This window comes from Lepisosteus oculatus, chromosome 11 (assembly GCF_040954835.1).
Source record: "Lepisosteus oculatus isolate fLepOcu1 chromosome 11, fLepOcu1.hap2, whole genome shotgun sequence".
NCBI classification, from domain to species: Eukaryota; Metazoa; Chordata; class Actinopteri; order Semionotiformes; family Lepisosteidae; genus Lepisosteus; species Lepisosteus oculatus.
The window spans coordinates 36,712,851-36,731,013 of NC_090706.1; the positions used below are offsets into that span (position 1 = coordinate 36,712,851).

General features: G+C 37.1%; 1 protein-coding gene across 3 annotated transcripts in view; it reads left to right on the forward strand.

The window, feature by feature from the left end:
• The window catches only part of ctnna1 (catenin (cadherin-associated protein), alpha 1), a 104,263-nt gene extending 96,578 nt beyond the window's left edge, over positions 1–7,685 (forward strand). For all 3 annotated transcript variants that reach the window (XM_006631921.3, XM_015349865.2, XM_015349864.2), the window contains 2 exons: positions 1,528–1,662; positions 5,711–7,685. In XM_006631921.3, the coding sequence (XP_006631984.1) occupies positions 1,528–1,662; positions 5,711–6,001 (426 nt within the window). In that variant the 3' untranslated portion in view covers positions 6,002–7,685. The remainder of the gene's footprint in view (positions 1–1,527; positions 1,663–5,710) is intronic.
• The last annotated feature ends 10,478 nt before the right edge of the window (positions 7,686–18,163 follow it).

Sequence of the window (18,163 nt, forward strand, 5' to 3'; positions counted from 1 at the left end):
CCCGCTAGAGTGATGGAATGAGATTTGAACAAAAAGGAGCAGGTGCTGCCCTCCCAAGTCGGTCTGTGAGGGGCTCTACTTATAGGGAGCCCCTCTTCTAATGTGTGATTCATGATGGTTTCCCAGGAGCCTGAAAGCACAAGGTGCCTCCTTCCTTCCTGGGCTTGCCTGTCTAATGAGCCTGCAGCTTTGCACTGGGGATATTACTATAGCCTTTATTATCATCTGCAGTTACTCCACTCACTCATTTGTATAGCTGGTGGGTAGCACAAAGTAATTGGGAAAAATCCTTCCATTGAAACTCATGGAACAAAGCTTGAAAATTGTTTCCAGTTATGTGACAATTATTGCTTTTGCTTCATGGGTGCAGTGTCTGTAGTTTTCATAAAGGAATTGTATTTCTTTACTAATGCATAAGATCACTCCTGTGTATGAATTTAAATAGCTGTTATGTCAGTTACAAGTATATCATCTCTAAATTGCAAACTGAAGGGAAGTGGGAAAAAGTCACCATAGCAAGGTACAGCTAAGACTGCACTATCTGGCATTATTAGATTCAAAACTCTTTTGTCACATTTTATCTCTTACTACCAGACGTTCAGACTTCTATGAAAAGAATTTATACCATTTGCTTTTGCCACAGATCAAATCTTTAAAAAAATAAAATCAACTTTAAGAACATTCACATAAAATTGCTGTTTTTTTTCCATTTTGAAATGGAAATATTTAACTCAGTTGCAAAAATCGAAAACTGCCTGTCTCTGGGTTTGAGTTCGGATCTTCTACCCACTAATTTAGAGACCCAAGAACAATAAAAAGGCAAACCTGATTCTTGTTTTCCTGTGCTCAGTACTTGAACTGGTGTCTGTTTGGTGAAGGCCTTTTAAAATGCTTTCTTCTGTAGGTTTTCATTGAGGCTGATTGAGCATTTGAGGTTATGGGCTAGACATTCTTAATGCAGCCTCTACTAGTAACTGTTAGCAGATGGGCACAGGTGACCTTTTCCCAAAATTGCTTTAGTCTCATCTGTGATGCCTCTTGAACTTTATACTTAAAGAAAATTGTTTGAGAATCACTGACAACTGGGTCATTCAGCATTTGCTGAAAGTAGACGAATGCTGCCTCTTTATTTCCTGAAGTATGACATTTCTTAGCCTTTCCAAACCATTTAGGAGTGCATAGCCCCTATAGCCATATGGTGAAGAGAGGTGGGAAAAATAAAAATATTTTATTTAACAAATGGACTGCAAAAAAAGTCCCATTCATCAAATTAAAGGCCTCGACATTAGCTTTTGCTGTTAGTGTCTAAATGTGAATGAATCTTTGACAGTTTTATGCAAAGTTTAGTGTAATAGTTTTCAGCTATTTCTCAGCATTTGTTTCTGCTTCTGGTGATACTACCTGCAGTTCGTAAAAAACGCTGGAAATAAAATGCATTTGAGGGTTTAGGTGTTTTTTGAGTACTGAAATTTTTTTACCTAAAAAGCCATTCCTCTGTACAACTGAATGTTTTCTTTTGATTTTCAGTGCCCTGATTCCGCCTGCAAACAGGATCTGCTGGCCTACCTGCAGCGCATTGCCCTCTATTGCCACCAGTTGAACATCTGCAGTAAAGTGAAAGCAGAAGTGCAGAATCTGGGTGGAGAGCTGGTAGTGTCTGGGGTAAGGTGTTCGCTATTAACCGTTTAGTGAAAATTCTTGCTTCTATTCCTCCTGTATTCCCAGATTTTCTATCTGCCTGAGTGACTGATTTAAAGATGGTTTTATTTTAACAATGTCACAGTGGTTAGCGTTAATGCCTCACAGCCCTGGCGCCATGGGTTCAATTCCAGACACAGGGTGCTATCTGCGTGGATTTTATATGCTGATAGGCTAATTATCTTCTAGGAAATTTGTGAGCTTGTGTGCATTTGTGTCTGTGTGTACCCTGCGATGGACTGTGGAATCCTTTGGAATTCTCTGGATTTCTGCATGAATGGCTTCTAAAATGTGACCTGATCTTTATCGGAGTCATAATGAATAGTCTTATTTAACAAACAACACACACAACATTTTACATTGCCATATCTTTATTGCACAAATGGTAATTAAGGTCAATTAAGGTAATTGATGAATAAAGCATGTGAACATCTTGAGAAGAGGGTAATTGGAGTCAGGTATTCCAATAAATGAGACAGGGATTCCAATCAATTCAGGTGTGGATTTGACCTGCCCTGCTGTATATAAAAAATCACAATTTTGGTTACATGCTCATCACAGCTGAATTCTGTTGAAGTCCAATATGACCCGGTCAAAAGATTTCAGAGGACTTCAGAAGAAGAGTGAAGCTCATGGGACTGGAAAGGGTTAGAAAAGGATTTCTAGACTTCTAGACTAGGCCTCCATCAGTCCACAGTCAGCCAGATAGTTAACAAATGGAAGAAATTCAGCACCATTGCCACTCTCCCTAGGAGTGGGCGTCCTATAAAGATCATTGCAAGGGCAATCCTCAAACAGGTGACAAAGAACCCTAGGGTGGTCTGATCAGCAGCTTCAGAAAGCATTTGGTTGAGGTTATTGGCAATAAAGGAGGTTCCACTAGTGACTAAATGTAAGGGTTCACATACTTTTTCCATCCTTGACCTTGATTGTTTAAACCATTTGTTCAATAAAGACATGGCAATGTAAAATGTGTGTGTTTTTATTAAAGAAGACTATTATTATGACTTAGATGAAGATCAGATCACTTTTTAGGAGTCATTCATGCAGGAATCCATATAATTCCTTGGATATCCTCTGGCTCCCCTTCGACCCTGAATTAGAGCGTTTGAGATGGATGGCAGCAGTATTTTTAATGCACTATACAAGCATAGCTGCTCCTTTTTTAATGGCAGTACACCCGGACACAGACGAGCATGTTGACAGGATACATTCTCCTAAGGCTGCATCCTTTTGAGCTTTGCCAAACAAAGGCATGAAATAACAAAGCTCTACTGGTATAAAACCTGAAAGGAAAGGGCTGTTTAGTGCGTCGTTCATATTGAACAAAATTTTCATATGTTTGATGTTTCAGCGGTTTGTAAATAGAAAAGAATTTCAAATTCACTGCTGCCTCAGAAGAGGCCAGAATCCCCAAGTATGTGCAATTATTAATTAGCTCACTGGCAACAGCTTCTCAGTGTAGATTCCTGGAGGAGGTCTGTTATTTGAAGGGAGAGCACTGATGGGGACGTCAGAGGGCTGACTGCTCTCCTAAGGGTGTTAAAATAGGAAGCTCTCCCAGTGAACACCTGGCGCAACAACTAATTTTAACTTCTTGAGGCTGCTTCTTGCTCTGCTGCCTGACAAGTGGAAGCTGAATCATCTCTTTAGAATGAAACAAATAGCTGTCTTGCCCAACGTTACTGTTAACTTGTTTCTGCTTAATGAGCATTACTGATCAGCTTTAGATTAGTTTACAATTTTCTCTCAGTATTAGTGTCAATTTTCTTGAATTTAGCACAACAAAAGGATTTAAACCTTGTGACAGGGAAATTATAGCATTTTATTTTTTAAATACATTTACATTTAGTATTTTTTATTAAACCCCATGCTTTGCAACTGCATGATTATAGCACTTATGTGGATTATCTACCCACACAATTGATTATAAATTCCTTTTTTAAAATGTAAATAAATCATGGATTCGCAGAATTGACCAGTCTTGAGAACAGTGGTCCCCACAATGAGATCATTTCAAATGGATCACCTTTCCATTTGAAACTGGGTTGTGACCTGCCATGCATAATGTTTTACGATAGATGGTTATTTCATCAATTGATTAAGACTAAAATTAATTTCATCAATTGAATTAACTTTGGCTTGCATAGCAGTTATATTTCGGAGAAGCATGCACTTCATTAATGAACAGTTTTCAAGTAGTATTTAATTTGCTGCACTTCTAATGCTTAGAATTTCCAATACTATGGGCTGTGTCATGTAGCATTAGGTTAAAGCAAAACTGTGCTACCTTGTAATATTTAGGTAGTAAGCTTTGTTAAATTCAGGGTTTTTATGTATAGATCTGGGGATCTTTGAGTTGAGCAGCACATGCAGTATTAGTCCTCAAGTATTGGAAGTGGCTTATGCTGAGAAGATTACCTTACCCAATTGTAATTTCCTGGGTAGAAGTAATGCCAAAAAGTGCAGTTGGAGACTTAACAAGTAGTGCTCATCTGCCTGTAAGTGCAGTTCGATCAAAAGGCACAAAATTTGCTTAAGAGAAGAAATTGCACTATCTTATAAAGTATCTCTTCGTTTTGGGGAAAAAAGTAACTATTTCATTTTTTTTAACAATGACTCCCTGTAAAAGGGTGGTGTTTTGACAGTTTTGTAGGCCTCATTGTAAATGATTTGACAATTTGTGACTTTTAATCTTGACGTGGCTAAAGTCTTATAGTTCACTCTTTTGTACTGGGTAAAACAGGGCTGTAAAAATAATTTAAGCCATTAGTTGTGTTCCTGTAGTGAAGAAAACATCCTACAGGAAGATAATGCAAGCTCACTGTTGGAGGCAGAAGCCAGTGGAAACTTCAGCATGAGTCACTGAGCATTTTATTAACTCTGCTAAATGAATTCTTGGGTTATGGTATTGGCATCCAAACCTTACTCCTGAGTTATACAAAATTACATATACTTAAGCAAACTTTTTTTTATGTGAAAAATGAATGATGAAGATAATTTAGTGGAATCAAACTTTTTTATATCAAACTCTTCAAGAACTTGAATGTTTGAAAAAATAAATGCTTAGATATCCAAAAGCTAATTTGGAAAACAAGGAAGAAACTTATTTGAAATGAGGGTATAATAAACATGCCACAATGATTGACAGGTAGAGAGGCATATTTCATGTCTTATGTCATTGAGTAGAAAATGTTTGTAGCAAAGAGTAAGATGGCTTCCTTGCAGCAAAGAAAACTGGAAATACTATTAGAAAATAAACTACAGTGCAGCTCTGCAGAAACATAATTACCTGTCGCAGAACAAGCTGAATGTTTAATCACTTTAGACTTCAACATCCGTCTGTTACTTTGCAAGAAGTGGTACACGCGAAAAAGGCAAACAAGTGTTGTCTCTGCACTGCGGAGCTCTTCTGCACTTGCTGATAACTTAATTCAAAAAATGGCGTGTTTATATTTATGGTTCGCAAGTGCAAACCACTGAAAGGGGCATTTTATATCTTCTAGAGTGAATGTGATCAGGTATTTCTTTATCTTGTTAAAGAAATCTAAAGTTTTATAGCATCATAATTAAGGTTAAATTCGTTTTAAATGCTACTTCAAGATTTGTCTGCATAGGTTTCATTTCATGTTTGTACTGCTCATAAGTCTTGTCTTTTGTGTTAGATGCATTGCTGCCAATGATAAGACCAGTTATTCTCAATGAAAGTCAAATATTCAAATGTTTGTAATTTTAATAAAAACTTCACTGACTTCCCATCCCTGCTCACTAGAAGAGCGTGCAAGTATACAAGTGCATTTTAAGCTTCCTTTCATGTGTTAATTAAATTATTTATAGCAGATATTGGTTACACTTAAGATTGAGTACTTAACGACAGGTTGTTTCTAATTGAGACATTGGGTTATATAGGCAGATACATTTTGAAATTAAGTTTAATCTTTTAAGTATCTGAAGCTTTCTCTAGGAGTTTTTTAACTCCTCCTTTGTAACAGCATTATTCTCTAATTATCAGGTGGACAGTGCCATGTCTCTGATCCAAGCAGCAAAGAACCTGATGAACACTGTGGTTTCAACGGTGAAGGCTTCTTATGTGGCTTCCACCAAGTACCAGAAGTCCCAGGGCATGCAGTCTCTGAACCTGCCGGCCATCTCCTGGAAGATGAAGGCACCCGAGAAGAAGCCTCTGGTGAAGCGCGAGAAGCAGGACGATGGGCAGACCAACAAGGTCAAGAGATCTTCGCAAAAGAAGCATATCAACCCTGTCCAGGCCCTCAGCGAGTTTAAGGCCATGGATAGCATTTAACCTCTTAGGATCTATATTTTGGCTATCAGCGGTGAGAACAAGCGGAAATGAGCATTACTGTTTAAATTTAGAACTGGGCTTGAAGTCTGTAGGGACGCATTCTGAAAACATCCTTGTTGTTTTTGTTGCTGATGATCGTCACCATAAGCCTCACTGATTTTTGTCCAGATAAAGGGAAAAATATCAGTTCCTGACTCTCCTGCCTATATCTGAACAATCTCTGTCTAAAAGCAATAAGGTTTATAGTTCAATTTAAATTTCCATCTAGAAGTGCATAAAGTGACTCTGGAAATGCAGTTGTAAAACAGTAGCTACTGTAGGATGTCTTGAATAGGCTTTTCTGGATTTAATGTCAAACATTTTTGCTTTCAGTTAATTAAAAATGCTTTAATCACTGTGACCCTCGACCTGTCACAGCTTGCTCCAGTTTTCAAACTTTTATCATTAACCTTTTGAATTCTAATTTCTGTTGGGTCCATATGTTCGTTAACTAGGTAAACAATCTTTTGTATTCTGTAATTAGCTATATTCTGATCCTTTAGATTATATACCTAAACAAACTCTACTGTTTGCCTTCTTTATCTATACAGATTCCAGTAGATTTAATACAAAGGGTGTTACTATTTGCTAAATGCAGAAAAGTTTTAAATTTGGTTTAAGAGTTGGAACCAAAGACCAATTCCTTACTTTCGGTTTAGTACAAATTATATCACTGCTGAATTTATTCTTGACATGGATACTGTATTAATAGATCAAAAAGTTTTAATTGTATTCATAAGGGTTACCATAAAGATTTTAAATCATTTTAATAGGAAATCTATATTTTACACTTTTGATATTTGATATCTATTAAAGGCTTCAGATTATCTTCATACCAGTTAATTACCAACTTAAAGCCGACATGATTTTCAGTGATTTCAGCAATCCTTAGACTTTATATATTTGTCCAGACCAACCAATGCAATACTAATTATTTGATTATATAATGCTTTAATTATTTTTTTTCTTTGTAGAATATGGAACGTTTGCAGATAATACTCCGTGTTTTTTCTGCATAAAGAGTTTTCGTGGCCTTGTTTAGAAATGACTTTTTTTAAATGAAAATGAGATGCAGGCTTTAGTTCATGAAAGAAAGCTGTTGACATTTGCAAGCCCAGAGCAAAGGAGATTGATGCAGGTTTCTCATGTTGCATTCCGATATTCTGTATGTTTAAAAATTGGCTACCTGCATACGTCTCAAATGAAATTAACCAGTTAACATTTAAGAGCGGTTGCTTACTTTTCCATTAAACATGCCGCTATTTAAAACGTGCAGCGTTTTTATAATTTGGTTACCTTCATCTTGGGATAACTTGATGCGCACTGTCAGAAATGTGTTGGCTGTTTATCTGCTAAAAAGGTTAAACAGTGCATAAATAGCAAAGGGGGGATTTTATCAGTTTATACAGTGCTAATGAGATTCTCTACCTTAAAATGTTTAGATAAAATGTGCTATGTTTTACATTTTAAAAAAACTTCCCTCTTACAAATGACAATCTTATAGAGGTTTAGAAATGTATGCTTTGCTGTGACCATTTTTTACAGAACCCGGAATGCATTTTGACTTATTGCTGTGCAGTGTATCACTTCTGTATCCATTTCCATATATATAAAGAATAAAGTTTCTTTTCTAATGTAGTAATTATTTTGATTTGTACAGACGTTTTTATTCTATTTTCTAAGGTATTTCTGAACAGTCCCTTAAGATTTCAGACATCTTGTCTGACTTCCACAATTTTGTAACAAATCTAGTTTCTTTACTTTTAGCAAAGTTTTTCAGATGTACTGTTTACCAAAAGATTCCAGTACACTCTAGGCAAAGGTAAAGATTCAACTTGGGTATGTTATGTGCTTTAATTTGGAGTATTTTAAGTTCTAATAAATACTGCTTGCAAACCAGAAGAAGATCCATAGAATGTTGTGGGAAGGATCCAAGCACTTTCTCAATCTTGAATTTCTGCCTCTCAAAGCATAAGCCTGGAAAAGCTCCCCCTACAACATGTGTGGTATTTGACCAGATATCTCGTGAGAAAACACCTGCTTAACCTGGTAATCTGTGGATTCCATCTTTTCCTTGTCATGCATTTTCAGGTATATGGAAGACAATCTTCATTACCTTGTCTGTGAGGCATAGCCTATGCGTGATTTACTCTTCAGTAGGTTGATGGTTATTTTTTTTAATTATAAATTTATATTAAGTTATTTATGGTGTTCTATTTAGCTAAGGTGGGGGAGTAATTCAGTCTTCCCAGAAATACTGCAAGGTGTGTATTCATAACCGTTATCTATTTTTGGAAAAGCTTTTTTTCAAGTTTATACCTGTACACATGCAATTTTGTCTACAAATGGGCTTGCTTTTGGGCCCATTTGTACAGCAGGGCATTGTATCTGTTATACCTTTAAATGGGGTACTTTACTCAAATTGCTTCAGTGCAAAGTGCCCTACCTGTGATTTGATCCCATAACTTTTCCGTTAGGAGTGCAGAGCCTCTGCCAGCTGCTGCTTTTACAGTCCCAATTCAAAGTGGCAGATCCATCATGGGCATGCTCTTAGGTGTTCTTATCCTTTGATGAACTGGCATTACATCTTATCAGATTCTGTAAGCACACAGATATGTGAAACAGGATGACCTATGGAATTTGACCCTATTTGGAGTGACTGCCAAAATCTAGAAGCCAATAAATAGTTTTTTCTGACATGATCAAAAGTGTTCCCATAAAGCTCTAGGATTCTCATATTGCTTTCTATGGCTTGGTCTGCGAGAGGAAAAGTTTTTTGTAGTTGCGTTTTTAAGCATGCATGTGATTGTTCCTGCCACACACACCTGTATTGATGAAGGTCTCCTGAATAGTGCTGCACTTTGAAGAAAAAAATTGTGTAACCGTGCAAAATTGTGTGATGGATGCTAAACTTTTATCGACAATGTATCCCCTGCTTTGCCGACAGTTCTATTTCCTGTAAGCCATTTCTCAATGGGGAACCTAGGACTACTCCAGGAAGAAGTAAGCATCCACAAAGAAATATTTTATCTAGGATGTTTCCTTGCGTATCAGCAAGGCTTAAAACGGTGTTCTGTTGGTAAGGCATCACCTGAGGCTCTGTGGGAAAGGTGAGAAATCTGTTAAGGAATAGTACATGGTGTTTAGAGTGTCGGATTTATAGAGATCTGATACATCAACCATGATATGTTCCCTCAGGAAACTACGTGCTTTAGTACATACTGTAGGTTGATTAGGGATGTGATATTGAGCCATCGGTCGTTTCTCTCTTTAGCTTCAGTTTTTTTTTTGACTCCACATAGCCTCTCTTGGAAAGATTGCATGAATGGTGCTGACTGCTGATGCCCAAAGCAAGGCCTACTACTGTGCCATGTCATCAGATCATTCAAGCACCTGCTGGAGCTCTTCCAGGCTTCGTGCTGCACAGCCATTGCATTCGGGTTCACCAGCAAATTTTTCCAATTGAATTTTCAGAATTTTACAGAATTTTGAATGCATCTTTATTTCTTTCTCCAGTAAGTCCCATCAGTTTTTCAATAACCCCAGTTCTTGTTGGACATTAATCATTTTGACTTGTATAAATAGGTTTATATACCTTGTGTAAAATGTAAGATATATTCTGCATTTATATTTACCGTGTTACAGAATAATTAGCATTTTCTTCGTAGCTGCACTTCAAGGCCCATGTAATTCTGTGTGAAAAGATGGTATATCCATAGCCATTAACTTCCATCTTCCAAATATGCAAGTTAACTTGTCAGACAGACTCTTTGCAGTTGGCAGTATCTTTAATATTGTTACCATGTTAGCTCCCTGCCTCAATGGTTGGTATTAATTTTAACATTAAGGAAGAGACATCCTCCCTCACTTTGATGTGGCCAGGTTAACGAAATTGTGACCTTACCTGGTCCCTCCTGAGCTGGCATGACAACTGGTTCCCTCCTGAAGAACAGTCAGTGTGCCTGTGTGCGCAGTGAACAGGAACAAAGCATTATCCCTGCTGCCAGGTGACACTGTTGAGTTCTTGAAACTGCTCCAGCAAAGTAAGCCTGCACAAGAGGGAATTCCTAATTTTCACACTAGCATTCAGGGACTTCTTGCTGTTGCGAAGCTCCTGTTTTTAATATTTGGCTCAAGGAAAGATAAGTTGCCTAAGCAAGTTCTTTTCAAGTTTAAAGACATGGTGTTTCAGAGTAAATGTGCAGTTAATTATGTGTTCAAACAGATGCATTCTGGCCCCTTTTATACAAGGTGATAAAACATTTATACACTTCTGGGGGCTGAGTAACATTGAAATGGCTGGATGAGGGCAGTTCTTGTTTGATAAGGAATGGTAATATTTATTTTTGTTATTGTTTCAGAAAATGTAAAAATGAATTCACTAGAAAGTCAAGAGATGTTTATGCACTTGAAAGCAAAGTGATCATGCCTAATTAGCAGATTCTTGGTATGTGGTTCCTATGGCAAAAGTTGGCCATCAGATGACTGAGGACTTTTTTTCCTAGAGTTCAGAGAAGATGGTGCAAGTTGGACAAAGTTTTGTTGATGCCCCTACTATTATCTATCAATTCTTTGAGTCCCTAATTTTACATGGTAGTGCAGTTAAAACCAAAACTGTACTTTACTCAAAGGGCTGTGTGAGTATGGAACAAGCTACTGAAACTCTGGCTTCTCCAAATATATGAATGAGATCTTTGGATCCTTTAACTGCTACAGTACCTACCAAAATACTAGCTACCAAAAACCCTTATTGATGGTAGATGGTAGGTGGTAGTTAATTGCAATCTATTCTCGTTTGTAAAATGTCTTGTTCTAATTGTATGGCGGATCCTAGTAAAGGGTGGTTTGCCAGAAAACGGGGTAGGTTTTTAAGTTGGCCCTCTCATTCTCATGTTTTAAATCAGAGAAAATATCCGACTACATGTTCTAGCTGCGAAGTTAGCATAAATGTTCTTCAAGGGAGAATTACTGTATATGCTAAATAAGGGAAGGAATAAAGTACCACCGCCAGTTTCATATAAAACAGCGAGTCAAGCAGAATAACTATAACATTAAATCATGTTTCTGTGTTGCAAGAAAAAAATAAAAACCAGATGGGAGCTGGTTCTCTTTAAAAAAAAAACTTTTGAAATTGTGAATATTCCACTAAATGAAATAATGCCTTATTATGAGCATTAATTAATTCATGTGTAATGAATTGTCAACCTGAATTAATGTTGGATGCATACAGTGAAAAAAGCTCCAGGCCTTGCCTAACACATGAGTCTCTTTTCAAAAAGCTCTTAACTTCTTTCCCTGACAATTTTCTGTGATGTACTATAGGAAACATAAAACAGTCTCAGTGGTCTTTTTAATTGAATATCCTGTTTAATTTGTAGGCATGGAGATCATTTAAATAAAGTATCTTCCTCTTTATTCTCAGATTGTTTCAGGTTATCTGTGACTGCTATTACTGCTGACTGTAAAACATGGGAGTCTCAGAATAACAAAGAAGCTAACTCTACTTGCATCTGTCTGTGGTTCTTTATCACAGCACCTACTTAATTACCTCTAATGTCTGACAGCATTCTTAAAGTGCACTTCAATTTTGGGTTGTTGTACTCAGTTTGTAGATCTTAAGTTTTAAGTTTGGGTGCTGATGAAATCTGCTAGTTTTCAGTTTGATCAGTTTCCCCACAATGACTTCCTGAAAAGATATTTTAAATATTTGCACGAGTTCTGCATCTTGGTTCATTCAGGTCACCAGGTTATATCACTTATTTATATGCCTTCCTTATCTGTTAGGTTTGGAGTAGATCAGCTGCATAAAAACTTATTTACTATTAACTTCCAGTGTTTGAGTGTAATGGAATATATTAGAATGGTAAAAAGGAATGTAAAATGAATGGGTTCATTTATTACATTTGCCTGTTTTCCAAAAGATTTGTAAAGTGTTATAAGATGAATTCTTATTAACAAAGTAAAATATTCAATAGAAACTTGTTTGACATCCAACTGCTGTGCGGTCCTTACAAATGTTTTTTTTTGTGATCATGTTAAGAAATAGAATTTCTGTACCTCTCCTCCAAAACCTTTGGAAAATAAACAGACCTTAGTGCCATTGTCTAATAATCTCATGAGACCTGCCCTGTTTCAAACTGCTGAATTTATCAGTGCGAACATACAGGGGCTCTGTTTTCATCTTAGAAAACATTTAGTGGTACTAGAGTAAACACAATAAAGAAGTACTGCAAGACCCAGCATAAACACTGTTGGTGCAGCTGATTTCAAGAGAGCCTATCTACAGTAAATTAAAATCTGCATAGAATTTCTTTACTACTATCCATCTGTTTTAAACTGGTGGTGTGTAAATATTGTCCCTAATTTAAAATAATGTAATAAACATTCAACCGATATGAGGAAAAATAGGCCAATCATTTGCCATTGCATTAATTTTACAAATATAATTATATTCCTAAGAGAGTCAGTAAAAACAGACACTGTTTCAATATGCTATAAATACCAAATTATAAATTTTCCTTATTCATAATATTAAATAGATCATTTAAGATCATATGTACATTAATATTTAATCAGGGAGATATGTTGGTTAGCATTGCTAGCGTTATCCAGGGTACAATCATCGTGTGGAGTTCACATGCTCTGCCTGTCTGTGTAGGTTTTCTCTGAATGCTCCTGTTTTCTTGCACAATCCAAACTCATGTGGGCTGAGCAGTATTTCTAAACTGTTCCCTCTATGCATGTTGTGTGCTGCAATGTAATTGTCTAGGATGTAGTCCTTCCTGGAGCTTGAGCCTGCTGGGATAGCCCCGAGCTCACTGCAGTCCCTTAAGAGTAATGCAATTACTGTAAACCGCTTGGTTGGATGCAACTATATTCCAGCCCATAGGTATGAAGGTCCCTTCAGAATTTGTTCTAGCAAAGTCTTAAGCAGAGATCTGAATTTTGTCATTGCTCAAGTCCCAGTACTTTATACTACAAAGACAAAGTGAGAAATCTCATATACTTTTTCTTCAAGGCTTAAAATACTATCCTTATTGGGGACTCCCATTCCCCAGACACCTCCAAAAAGCCGGTAAACCTCTCTATTGAACCAATTAAAGCTTATATTTTAATAGTAGTGCTGCAAATCCAGATACATATGTATTAGGTGGAGATGGTACATTTGTAACCATGCCCTCATCTCTTTCTAAAAGCAATTTCCTATCTGGCCCATGGGAAATCTTTATTTTCTGTAGCTTTCTAACTTACTGTAGGATTAGCTGAGTGTTTGTGCTGATGTGGTAGTGTGATTACATAATGAGCAAAAGGATTAATCAAGAGTTAGAACATTTTATTGCATAAGTAGTTAAAAAAAGTTATATTGCTATGGAATGCTGAAAGAAAGGTGTCTGTAGGGGATGAGGTTCTGACACGCAATATGTTAGACCAAATCTAAGATCTTCCGATCAACAAATCCAAGTCTCAAAACACTCAGGGGCATTAAAAAAGTCAACCCAGCAGACTTCTTCGAACTAAACAGATGAGAAATACGAGCCAGAGGACACAAGGGGAAACCATGTGGAAAAGTATTTAAAACCAATAACAGGAGGCACTTTGTTACTCAAAGGATAGTGGGAGCTACATGGCCATTTACTTTAACTTATTCTCGTTCTAAGTAATTAATATAGTGCTTTTCTGCTTTTCTGCACTCCACTCAAAGTGCTTTACAGGTAATAGGGACTCCCCTCCACCTCCATAAGTGTGCAGCCCCACCTGGATGATGCAACGGCAGCCATAGTGCCCCAGTACACTCACCACACACCAGCTATCAGTGGGGAGGAGAGCAGTGTGATGAAGAACAGAGGGATTATTAGGATTGATAAGGGCCAATGGGAAATTTGGCCAGGACGCCGGGATTACACCCCTACTCTTTTTGAGAAACACCCTGGGATTTTTAATGACCTCAGAGAGTCAGGGCCCCGTTTTTACATCTCATCTGAAGGACGGCGCCTGTTTACAGTATAGCGTCCCCGTCACTATACTGGGGCATTAGAACCCACATGGACCGCAGGGTGAGCACCTTAGTTTCTCCCAGGAGGTCTCACATCCAGGTACTGACCAGGCTCACACCTGCTTAGCTTCAGTGGGCTGCCAGTTGTGAGTTGCAGAGTGATATGGCTGCTGGCTAATTGTTTTTAAATCAATTAAAAAATTATCAGCCAATGTGCTGCACGGCAAAACGACATCTTCTCATTTGTAACAGCTCTTATGTTCTTATCTAGAATTATTATGGCAGGATAATAATTCCAATGCATTTACAAGGGACAAAAGACAGTACAAGGAGAAGGAGGAGAAGAAAATAAAATTTACTGTGTTTCATTGATCCAGGAAATAAAACAATAAAGAACCCTTCCCCCCAATAAAAAACTAATGACAACAGCTAAAGGTTTAGAAGATTTTCAATGAAAGCACATTGAAATTTCTATTCCAATTACTGGGAAATGGAGTAACCGCAGTAGTGGCAGATAGATTCTATGAAGAATACTGCAAAGCGCAAAATGCAGATGAAAAACAAATAGTTTAGCAAAGCATTGAGTGAGAAATGCTGAGTGCAGGAAAATGAAAGGAAAGAATATTCATGCTTGCTGTTTGCAGTTGGACTATATTTGGTCTGCACTGGGGAAATGTATTTTCAATTCAAATTGTTTTGTTATCAAGTGTGACCAGAAATTTGAATGACAGTATTTAGGAATCCAATTACCTTCAAAACCTTAACTAAATGCTTTTACCAGTGTTAAAATAACCTGAAATTCTAGTTTATATGTTGTGTTGCTAACCAAAGCATGTTGTTTGGGATTTGCTTTTCATCTTAATCCATAGTTTAGGTGACTACCTTGCTCAGCAGTTAATAAACTCCTGTTTTTAAATAGAATCCACATGATTATTAAAAACTGCAAATAATCTCAACTAAAATGCTTTCAGAAAAATAATTCTGATTTTTAATGATGTTAACAAAAGACCTAGGTGACAATGTCTAGAAGGAGCAGTACAGAGGAGTGCTGAAGGACAAGCTTTATTGGTTTCTGTAACAGAGGGAAGATTGAAAGCAGATTCAATCTCGAGCTCATTTGTGGAAATCAACATAATGCTATAATAATTAGTTTTCCTCTTCTTCAGAAAGGGTTGGTGGAAAAAAAAACATGTTTTAAAGACAATGGGCGTGTTCATAGGTTGCTCTTTGACAATAATTCACGGGCTGCTACAAAGCTTTCAAATCTACCGCATACCACAAAACTCCCATGAAGATTTACTTCCACCACCATACCTACATTACAATATTAGTTTCATTTGGCAAGCTAAGTGGCCAAAGGTTACAGTACTTAAATGCTTTTGCTCGTCTGACTACCAAATGTTGAATTATATTTGGGGCTTTTCAGTTCAAGACATTAAGTCATTTAGATTCCAAGCTGACTCCACCTTGTCTAACTTTGATGTGCTCAAACCATTAGCTCTGCAATCTGCTATGTGAATTTGATCCTACAACCTCCAGAATACAACACTCATCTTAACCTCTGTTTATCTGATTTGAAATCCAAATCTATTTATTAGAAAGCCATTACATGTATAATTTATGAAAAGGGCAGTGCTGGATGTGAAGTGGACAAAAAAAGTATATCACACTATTGCAGTGGATCACAGTTGTCATTTCTACAAGAAGAAATCATGAATAAGACCGAGAATGCAGCTAGAATATAAGTATTCTTGCTTCAGTTGTCCTGTAGAGCACACTTTTCACTGCAATCACATTTTTTCATTCTTCATTGCTTCCCACTTGATTACTTTTTGTCTATGAAGTGGTCTATTTGTGGGATCTGTGGGTTAGCTGTGTAGATTGGAACACTGCCATTATACTGGTTTGTTGATTTAAGCAGCCAAAAAATTTTTTCAAGGATCAGGAATTCACGTTATGTGGAATATCACAGTGCTTACCACCAGGGTGCTTTGTGACTGAAAGTGAGAGATAATACAATTGCTAAGCTCTGGCTGTCAGACAGGAGACTAGTAGGCAGACAAAGTGGAAACTAAGTTTTCCTTACTAGACTGGGGCATAGTGAAACAGACAGAAGTCAAACTGACTGAGACGAATTGCAGTACAAGGGACTATCCAAAGGAACATTGAAAAAACAGGCAATTCATAAACAGGGTAGGCAGTCTGAGATTAAATCCAAAAAACAGGTGAAAACCAGAAGAGTGATATTAAAAACCGGGAGTGAGATGGAGCCATAGTCAAGACAAAGAGAGGACAAGGCGGGGAATCAAAAACGCCAGGAATTGATTGAGAATGAGACTCAGTGTTTGAGCACTGAGTGAGGTAAATGTCAGGACTTGAAAATCTGGTGATAACAGGGTACTGTAAGTAAAGTTAATCGACGGCAGGTGGCATTGATAAACCCCCAAGTTTGTATACCAACAGTGGGTGTTTGAGTCTATGTGGGGATGCTAGTTTCACCTTTGCACAGGTGTAACACTGTCTTTGAAAGACAAACAAACATAATTCAGTTCTTGCTTAAGAGCCATTTTGTTCCTGTTTTTTAGTTACAATACTCTTTTATCTTTATCTCCAATTAGAATTTTAATTACTTAAATAAATGTAATTTAATTTAAATATAAAATAATTAAACTTGCATTCAGATTAATCCATTTCATTATATTAGCACGCATGAGTTGATGACAAAAAGAGATTGTTTGCTTTTGATTATCCCGAGACATATGCAAGAATCTGAAAAAAAGTTCACATAACCATGGAATGGAATGGAAATTGCATAACAGAAAAAGATAGTTCCATGACCTTTCTTGCGAGATCAGGTATTGATCTTTGAAGACAGAGTTCAACAAGCATTTTAAGAACATAAAAGCACAAGTAAAATTGCAAACAAAAGGAGGCCTTTCACAGCATTTATTTAGTTTCATAGTAACTAATTGATCTGAGTACCTCATCCATGTGTTTCCTAAAAGAAGCTTGATTATCAGCTTCAAAACATAACTGGGAACTATGTTAGTAAGGAGCTAAGACAACTTGCTCACACTCTCATATACTAAACTCAATAATTTCAATGTATTCTATCACAGCTGGTCTATATAAACTAAGCCAGAGGCTGTAAGGGCAGCCACAAACGCACACATTTCAGCAGCAGCATCTTATAGCCTTATAATCTTACCCATCTCAAATTACCCATCTTAAACGTATCTGAATCTAAAAAATTAGCAGGGCCAGAGCTGGTTAGACAGAACTGGATGTGAGACTTCAGAAAATGAGGTTTCAGCTGTAAATAGTGTCGATGGACAAGTAGATGTCACTCTTTCCTGTGAACCAGAGCACTTAAGGAAGAAAGCATTATACATTACAAGGAGTTATTCTTATTTGTATCATTACACTTTATACTGTTCTTACTGGTTATTAAGAACCTCCAGGTGACAGGAGTTTCACATGTACCGTATGGCTCATGCGCTAATATTTTCTTGTCAATTTTCTTAACAGATGCAAAGGAAATTGCCATACAGTTCTGTAAATGGTATACTGGAGAATTTCACTTAATTAAAAGCTCATGTTCTGTGGAATGCGGGGGATTTTTTAATGAACTTTTCTGGAAGTAAAGCCAGCTGTCATGGTGCATGACACAATGAAGGGGGTAAAGTTTTACAGCCCTGCTGTCTAGCTCTGTTGTCAGTACAAGAGTGGTCCACAGGTGCAAAATGTCTGTGTCGAGCTACAGTTAAGCTTTATGATTTCTCAGTGCTATACATAGAATGGATGTGTTTTTCAATGTATGTAATCTTCAGTATCTCAATTGAAAGTGTGCTGTCTTTTCTTGCAAGTATTACATTTTGCATCTTGTTGTTACATATCATATACAGTAATTAGCCACAGGGACTGAATATGACCACATTCATCGTGTGGGAAGTATACCAATCATATATAACTGTTGTGTTGTTCATGGCAAGAACATGTGCATCTACCAATTTAAAGTTTTGTGAAATAAAACATAACAGTTCATACATTTTGCACAAAACGTTCTTGAATTCACTGAACACTGATTCCTCTCAACTAACCGAAACCATAGGATTGAAGAAGGGCAAGAT